The sequence below is a fragment of the Lutjanus erythropterus genome, chromosome 16 (assembly GCF_056507025.1).
Source record: "Lutjanus erythropterus isolate fLutEry1 chromosome 16, fLutEry1.hap2, whole genome shotgun sequence".
In the NCBI taxonomy this organism is placed as follows: domain Eukaryota; kingdom Metazoa; phylum Chordata; class Actinopteri; order Lutjaniformes; family Lutjanidae; genus Lutjanus; species Lutjanus erythropterus.
The window spans coordinates 20,645,786-20,654,479 of NC_139332.1; the positions used below are offsets into that span (position 1 = coordinate 20,645,786).

Below are 8,694 nucleotides of genomic sequence, written 5' to 3' on the forward strand. Positions count from 1 at the left end.
ATTTCGTGGTATTGTGGTGGAAATTGTACCGCTTTTGTCCACTGGGGCCTCAAAAATCAATGAAATGTGAAAGTTCCTTATATTAGCTTCTAAGCAGCAATGAGTAGCGATTATGTGTGCAAAAATTAGTACAGCAGTCCAAACAGTGAGTTGGAGACAGACTGTATATTAAATAGGTTAAATCCCTGTTCAATATACATCCATCCTGCCCTGACTCAGGGAAGCTCTGCAGGCTGCAGGAGCTCTGCAGGACACACACAACATCATAAATTAACAATAACAAGCGTTGGCAAGTCCTACACTGTAAGCCGATCAGCTGTTTAAAGCTGTCAATTGTGTGTCAAATTAAAGTTAATCCTGTTATCCTGAAAACAACAGCCCACAGCTCTGACTGCCTGTCTTACTGCCTGCAAGACACCATTAATATATTGCTTGATTTAACTGTTATAATCATCTGCTCCTCTACTTTTAATGATTTCTTACCACTCATAAACAGTCACTTACTTCAGTTAATATTCAGCATTAATTTGATCTGTAATTAATGTGAAACGTGCAAACAAAACAGTTGTTCTGGCACGGAATATAATTTTCAAAGGGGGATACTGCAGTTATAGTGTTGAAGTGAGTATTTCAACTTTGTTTCCTTGATTTCTGATGACATATCATGGTAATTTTATGATTTATTACAGTAAATATATTACAGACTTCTCCTTTTACCCAAGCATCAGTTACATGAGACAAGAAAAAACAAATGTGGAAGAGCTGGTACAAACTGGTAAAACAGATGTGAAGCCTCGATTGTTAAGGTCAAGATTTACTAGAGAGGAAGCATAACTTGAGGAAGGCGAGCTTAAACAATGGCGCACCATATGAACATCAGAGGCTTGTGGGTAAATCATGGTTAAGTTTATTTCAACCAAGCTGGTAGCTAACTTCTGTTCCCAGTATTTAGTCAAACAAACACCTGGTTTCGGTTATTCCACCCCATAAAATGCTGTAAAAAGGGGGTGACTCTCCACCACCTCAGGGCCTCCTCTCACTCCCCCTCCTCTCTGAATGTAACCAGGGCACCAACACTGCTCACAGGGGACAAACAAAGGGGGGGCAGTTTCGCCCAGGAACTTGACGGGCGGCGACTGCTTGACCATCTGGAAAAGCCATTCCTGATAGGCTGACAACAGTGGGTGAAACTTCTAAAGGGGTGGAGATCAATCACAATAAATCACTCGTGTTGCTTTTTAGTCGTGGTCTCCCTCCTCACTGTTTTTCTCTTCTATACAAAACACAATACATCAGCAAGAAAATAAACATCCTATAGCTATAGGCGTGTCCTCAGTCAACATCATAGAAAAAATAGTACTTTTTTAGTTGGGAAAGTAAAAAGTCTTATTTTCTGGGAAAATAAAAAGTCTTGTCCATGAATGTCCAGCTCAGCTGGTAGTGAGTCTATTTTCACTTCAGTCAGAACGCTCCTATCTCCATCCCCCAGGGTCTGTAGGGTTTGCCCACATTGGATGTTGGGGCTGGTGGGCTGATGGTGGTGGTGGGGGAGATGAGGGGGAAGGCGCTGAAGGGGAAGGGGAACGCTGAGAGGGAGGAGAGGAGAGGAGGGGAGAGCTTGGACGCTGACGACGAGACCAAGGCGGGGTGGACGGTGGTAGGAGCAGCGGTGGTGGGGGGGACCCGCAGAGGGCCTTGATCAGAATGGGGGGTTACGCTGCCGCTGCGCCTGCCAGGAAGGTGAGTCTCCACGACCGATGAGGATGATGAAGAAGAAGAGGAGGAGGAAGAGGTGGATGAAGTGGATGCAGACGACAGAGGGGTCTGTGGGCTGCTGGTGGCGCTGCGGGGTAAAGGTGCCAAAGGTTGGTGCTGCTGGTGCTGGAGGAGGAGGGGGTGGGTGAGGTGGGCAGGAGGGGATCCGAAGGCAGAGCCCCACGCCAGGTGACTCAGGCCGGAGTGAGCCTCTCTCTGACTGGCGTAGTTGTTGAGGTGGGAGACCAGGCGGAGACGCAGAGGGTCTGTGCTGTCCAAGCCCTCGATGATGCTCAGGTAGCGGACCGTCTCAGCCAGACACTCCCTGAAACCCAAACCACGGTAGTCCATTGCCAGGGCATGAGCGTCAAAATAACCTGAGGGGAGAAGAAGAAGACAGAAGATTAGTTAAAACAATCACACCATAAAACAAGTCTGTCCAGAACTGACAGGAGCTCTATTCAATATGCCTCTGGCTTTGAGACGGTGAAACAATAAATAATCAGTTACAACAAGATGGATATAATCAGCAAACCTGCCAGACCAGTTTGAGTCTATAATCCAGACATTAACTTCATTAATGTATGTTTACTTATTCTTTTTTCCAAGAATGAGAACAGGGTTTCTGCAAGTTTCCACAAGTAAAATTTCAAGCTTTTTAAGACCTATTTCACATCCGTACAGGCAAAAAGTACAAGCACAGTCTGCATTAGTTGTAATTGGGTCAATGTTGGTTTCGTTTTGTAGTTGTTACAGCATGATCAATACAGTTTTTTTTTTTCCTGAAAACACATTTAAAAGTAAGACTGAATTTAATGCACTTTTATAAAAGTAATGTTAACTTCATAATTAAGACCTGTTGAAACTGTATTTAACAATTAAATTATTATTATTATTATTATTATTATTATTATTATTATTATTTGACATTTTAAGGCCTAAAATAGGGTTGTCATGATTCCAGAATTTTTAGAAAAAACAACACTCAAAACCTTTTTGCATACCACAACAACAAGATAAAAGTCCTAAGCACACAAAATAGGATAGTTTTATTCTGTTTTTTAAATGTAATTAAAAAGCTGCACACAGTGCTGATACAGAAAAAATCCATGGACAAGGTCTGGTTTCGCTGCATGTCAGAAAAGGCAGGAAAATCAAGACTAAACTGAACTGATAGGAATTTAGATCTTTTTTTTTCCAGCTTTGGTGCTTTCGATACTATAAAAAGTTAGTATTTTGTTATTTGTGGTATTAAAAGGTTGACTTTTTAAGACTTTTAAGGACCTGCAGAAACCCTATACATGTTTATTTATTCTTTTTTTTTTTTTTTAAGAATGAGATTCAAGCAGGGACAAAAGGGGGCAAAGTGTCTTATTTTCCTCCCCTCTTAAGCAAATGATTCATCGACAGTTGAAAGGTGTTTTCCTGTAAAAATCAATGCGTCTCAGACATACCTTTGCCTCCAGCAGCATGAAGCATCTTCAGATGGTCAACAGTCATCTGCAAAATCTCTGCTTTCTCCAGTTTGGCTGAGCCCTGCAGGCAGAAACGAGCAAATCAGATATAAATAATCCAAAAAAGGAGCATAAGTGAATGAATTGATTTCATATTTCTGGAAATGAAAGTTGTGTTGCCTGTTGCTTACCTGTTTCTCGAAGGCGCTGGGAACCAGCCTGCGGAGCTCACTCAGGCTGTTGTTGATTCTGTCACGGCGCCGTTTCTCAATGATCTGATGAGAGACGCAACGCATTTTATAATATTGATAATATTTGCGTATGGCAAAATCATGCACATGGTCTCCAACTGCGCAAAATCTTCTAGAAATATAAATGAACTTACTCCTCGACGCCTTTTCCTCGCCTGCACCTGAGTGGATGTGGTGGGAGACATGGAGCCGAGAGGGGAGCTCATGTTCCTTAAAGACATGAGACACAGAGGCTTAATCAATATCCTTTTTAATTTTAGATATATGTTACAGGAGTTTTGTCCATTTAGGCGAATCTAAAAGATTTATAAATGGAAAAGGAGAAAATAACTTACCCATTTTCATCCGCGCTCTCCTTCTCCACCTCAATAGTCTCGTCCAGCTCGCTGTCCGAGGAGCTAAAATCGTGATTCCTTTTCATATTTGATTTTTTTTTTTTTCGTCCACAATAGTCCGTCAGTGTTCGGCGTGCAGTGTGTTGTGTCTGGTGTCTGACGTGCGTCTGTCCAGGTTCGCCCGGAGCGCCTCCGTTTGAAGCGCTCAGCTTTCCCACGGTGTCATTTCAACTGTGGTGCCGGCCAACAGGGGCGGGGCCTCGGGCCAGACAGACCAATCACAGAGCAGAGGTGGGTTTGAGTGACAGCACAGTTGGCCCAAGCGCATCCTAGTGCGCTTTGACAAGTCAGAGAGGAGGGGAAAAAGTCAAGACATCTCACTCTGTGGGTGTTACTGGAAGTTGTGAGGGTGTAGCTGTCAGTGAGATTTAGCCTCTGGTTTATTGTGAAAACTTTTGAATTTAATTTACAGCAAACATAGCAAAAATAATAAGCCATCCAGAGCTAAATCTAGTTGAAAGTTTGTAACTAAAATGTCTATAAATCTGCAGATAAGTTATTAGGTCTAATGAATATATCTAAAAAAAATCCTATACTGGCCATTTTGTACCCTTGCTGTGGAATTTTAGGTGTTTGAATTTTTTGGGGGGGACTTTTACCAACGGTGGCTTCAGTCTGAGATTGAAGTTAGTTTTTGACATTGCAAACATCAGTCGTACAACTCTGCCAAGAAGGAATATGATCATAAGTTTCATACAAAAGTTTCTCAATGGAGTTTGTTTGAGACTGTTTTGCCAATTGCTGCTTCCAAGGTCAGAAATAAACTGTAAGTCTTTACATTTTAAAAGTTTTGATACTTTAAAAAGGTCTGGTACGTCTGTGAGTTAAGTCACCGAGAACTGTTTCATGAGCACTCTCCTAAACTGAAACTGTCCTTTTAACGTCAAGCTAATGGCTTTCAGTGGGCAGCTGTTTCACACAGACATCTTTGCAGTCTTGTCACTATTTCCAAATTACAGATATAGTCTATTGCAACAATGCCTTTGTCAGTTCCTGTTTATAAACACATTACAAAGATAGTTGACTGTTGAGTCTCATTCCCAGATTGTCAGATAGCACTGACACCGATGCCCAGAAATGTCCTGAACACAGCTAAGTAATGATAAAATAAGAAAATTCAGGCAGAGGGCAGACTCCCTGCAAATACATTCACCAACACACACTTCATTTTTTTTTTCTTACGCCTGACACTTATAGTAAAGGTTTGACTTTATTCTCAACAGTTTGACATTTGCAACATTCTTAAAATGCAAAATAAATCTTCAAAGTTTACTTCTGTTTTCATTAGTTTTATATAATCTCCTTCCTTGTGCCTGTTGCTCTGTTATTGAAAAGTGAAGCTCAATAGGTTTTTGTGTCACATGTCACATTGGAGTGATTCATCTTCAAAACATAGAGGATCTTTGCAGAGACTTTGACAGCGGTCCAATGGACTTTCGGTCCGTGACTGCCCCCAGCCTCCCCCTCCTCCTCCCCCTCCTTCCCCCCTGTGTGTGTCCCGGTGGTGATGAGGAGTGGCTGGCCGGCTGTCAGCACGCGCTGGCCGTGGGAAAGTTCCCTGCTCGGCGCTGATAACCAATCAGAGGCCGGCGGCCGTCTCCGGCGCTGGAATGAATGGAGCAATTGGTCGGGGCGACGGGCGGTCTGCGAGCGAGCGTGTGAACCTGTAATCCAATACTAACTCAGCCCGGGAGGAGAGACAGGCAGCAGAGGAAGCCACCAAGTCTAATCTTACCCCACAGAGACACACAGCGACCTCATGCTCCGTAAAGACGCTGTGGGGACTTCAAGGACTCACTCAACAACAAAAGAGAGTAATGCAATCAAAGCCCAGTTTCCACATCATCACCACCACAAGACTGACTGGTGGCTCCTATAATGCTCGCACACACTCCACAAATAATGTGACAGAGCGGCTGGTGTGTGTTTGTATACATGGAGGGCTCGAGTTTCTTCATGTGGAGCTGGACCTCTTTACTGGAGGGTCTCCTGCAGAGACTGCACTATTTAAAAAACACACTGTCATTAAATAGACAAGGATAATATTATATAAGACAGGCTATTACATAACTCAAGTCTCTTTACATCAACTTGTAAATGCTAAGCACCTTGTAGTTCTGTTTCATTATTATTATTATTATTGTTATTATTATTATTATTAACATCATCATCATCATCATCAAGTACTTTGTGGTTATGCAGCATCATATTAACCATTTTATAAGCTTGCTGTAAAGCAGGTGTGTTTTTAAAGGAATAGCTTGACATTTGGGGAAATGCACTTTTTTTAAGGCAAAATGATGACAAGAATTACACAAATACTTAATATGAAGCTAAGGTAACTAGTTTGAAATTTTTCCAAATACGCTAATTGGCTTTCTTCTTGAGAATCAATTCCACTGTCATATCTGTACACTGATACCATTTTGCATAACATGCATTGCTTGTTTGTTTTTTTAAATAAGGCTAAACCTGCTAAAATAGGCTAATAGTGTGTTCAGCTCTCAGTAGTTTTGTAGCTTCTAACTGAATCTCTTTGGTTTGAAGTTTAATTTTCCTGTTAACATCCCTGTTTGTGGGCTATTTTCAGGTTTCTGCTTTATTTTACAGTTTCATATTTGCTTTCAGCAGTAGTTTCATGCTAGTAAGTATCAAGCTACAGCTAGCTGCTGGTTAGCTAGCTTAACATATAATAATAATTCCCATCCATCAACTGTGCAAATGGCAAAAAAAAAGGTTCACTTTGAATTTTTTTATATAGCGTAAAGAATGTGCCTTTACAAAGTACTAATACAGTAAAAAAAAAAATCATTCATAACCTCTTTTTTGCTTTGTGTTTTGCAATAATGATCTGTGTTTGTCAGGTCATCACTCACCTGTCTTGCCTCATTGGAACTCCTTTTGTGAACCACTGCTTAATGCTAAGCTGCTAACCACCTATTAGCTATACCTTTAATACTTACCATACAGACATGAGAGTAAGAAAAAATAGAAGCATATTTTACAAGAAAAGTGATGCCGTTTATTTACTTTGTTGCTCAAACCTGTTATTTTCATTAAAACTTCACCTTAATTAAAAAATAATACTATTACGTCACATAGTAATGATAATATATTAAATGTCCTTTGAAATTAAGTGTTTTATCTCTGTTTACATATGAATTAGTCAAATTAGACCATTTTAAAAGCACTTAACAAGGCCAAAAATGAAAATAAAAACAACAACAACATTGTTTACAATCCACATTAAAAGCAGTTAAAGGACTAGTGTGAGGGAGTTTGCAGATTACAACCAACTCACTTCACTCTTCCCTTCCAACCGCATGGGATACTGTACGGTGTCCCCAAAACTCACAAAAAAAACTTGTAAGGCCCTTTCTGGAGTCAGTGTAGAAACACAGGGGTGCAACATGGCGGACTCTGTGGAAGACGACCCGCGTCCTCTGTAGATATAAGCAACTCATTCTAAGCTAACAAAAACACTGCAATTCTTATTTTCAGGTGATTATACACCAATGACAACATACTTATTATATTACATATACTTATATACAGAGTCTGCCAGTAAATCCCCATAAATCTTGCAGACAGGACCTGCTGTACATTTTGAAGAAAAAATATGGTTCAAAATGTCACTGAAGGTTGCTTTTTAAAAAAAAAAAATATATATATATATATATATATATATATATATATATATAAAATGCCTCCTGTGAAATATGCCCTCCAACAAAACTGAAAGGCAACGAGAAAACACAAACTCATGATTCATCAGACACAAAACAATAATGCAATATGAATTAGATACACCACCATTCATTCTGTGAGGGAATGTACTGTTACTGTGTGAATAAAAATCAACAGAAAATTATGGATCAGTCACACACACACACACACACACACATGCAGTAGTATGTATGGTGATCCTTATCAGTGGGAAGCAACCAAAGGCGTAATAGTCATCACAGAGAGAGGAGGCTGCCTTGTTTGGTTTATATGAATGAGAGGAAGCACTTAGGGCTGTTTTCATCTTATTGTTGTTGTACAAGGCTACGCTTATAGACACACAGATGCACTCCCACATTCATCGAACTGATTATTGGTGAGCTCTGTGTATGTGTGTGTGTGTGTGTGTGTGTGTGTGTGTGTGTGTGTGTGTGTGTGTGTGAGTGTGTTTGTTGGGGAGTGGGAGTGTGGGAGCTGCGTTCACACACGTCCGAGTACATGCAACCTGAAGCCTTTGTCACAATAAACACAGGTGTGCATCCACATTAGCTGCTGACTGTGTGTGTGTGTGTGTGTGTGTGTAACCAGGGGGAGTGGGAGGGGGCGGGGGGGAGGAGGTGGGAGTGAGCCCTCTTGTTGTATTTCAAGTTCACCCAGAGTTCCCACGCTGTTATTTTCTGCACGGCTGTCTTTGTTCTACCGGTCTCATCACATGTTGTGATTAGTAGGGCCTTTCAGGGGCCGCCCTTTGAAGGTGAGGGCCCGCAACACGACATCATCAAATCCCCACCTCCCCTCCTCCTCCTCCTCTTCTCTCGTTGCAAATCAGGCCACCAAACCAAACCGACCCAAACTCAGGGGCCAAAATAATCAGGGCTGCAGTGACGGTTCACCTCCACTGCTCTCATATTCATTTCTCTTTTTCTTTCATGTCTAATTTCCCGTTTTCACATATTTTCCTGTCTTGTTTTCTTGAATCGTGTTCTCACTCCCTCTCAATCAGTATTTTGCTGTGAGACTGAGCTCAGATGTAATTTTGTCTCTCCAAACCCTCGCTTCAGCTGCCAAACACTGAATGTTGATACACATGGTTAAAAGTCGGTTCAAAGGGGA

At 41.3% G+C, this 8,694-nt stretch overlaps 1 protein-coding gene across 1 annotated transcript; it reads right to left on the reverse strand.

Annotated features, from left to right (window-relative positions):
• Window positions 1-884: 884 nt before the first annotated feature.
• On the reverse strand, window positions 885-4,024 carry hey1 (hes-related family bHLH transcription factor with YRPW motif 1). The gene is made up of 5 exons (XM_084739343.1): window positions 3,796-4,024; window positions 3,595-3,670; window positions 3,401-3,484; window positions 3,210-3,291; window positions 885-2,132 (listed from the first exon to the last, which is right to left on the reverse strand). Exons 1-5 carry the CDS (start codon window positions 3,879-3,881, stop codon window positions 1,462-1,464), a joined length of 999 nt encoding a protein of 332 aa, XP_084595469.1. The 5' UTR covers window positions 3,882-4,024; the 3' UTR covers window positions 885-1,461.
• Between the last annotated feature and the right edge of the window lie 4,670 nt (window positions 4,025-8,694).

Bases quoted from the DNA above. Each gene is read 5' to 3' on its own strand.
- hey1 (XM_084739343.1), bottom strand. From the start codon at position 3,881: ATGAAAAGGAATCACGATTTTAGCTCCTCGGACAGCGAGCTGGACGAG. The intron at 3,292-3,400 runs GTAAGCAACAGG...TTCTGCCTGCAG, and splicing joins CCAGCGCCTTCGAGAAACAG to GGCTCAGCCAAACTGGAGAA. The intron at 2,133-3,209 runs GTATGTCTGAGA...TTCTCCCCTCAG, and splicing joins TCATGCTGCTGGAGGCAAAG to GTTATTTTGACGCTCATGCC.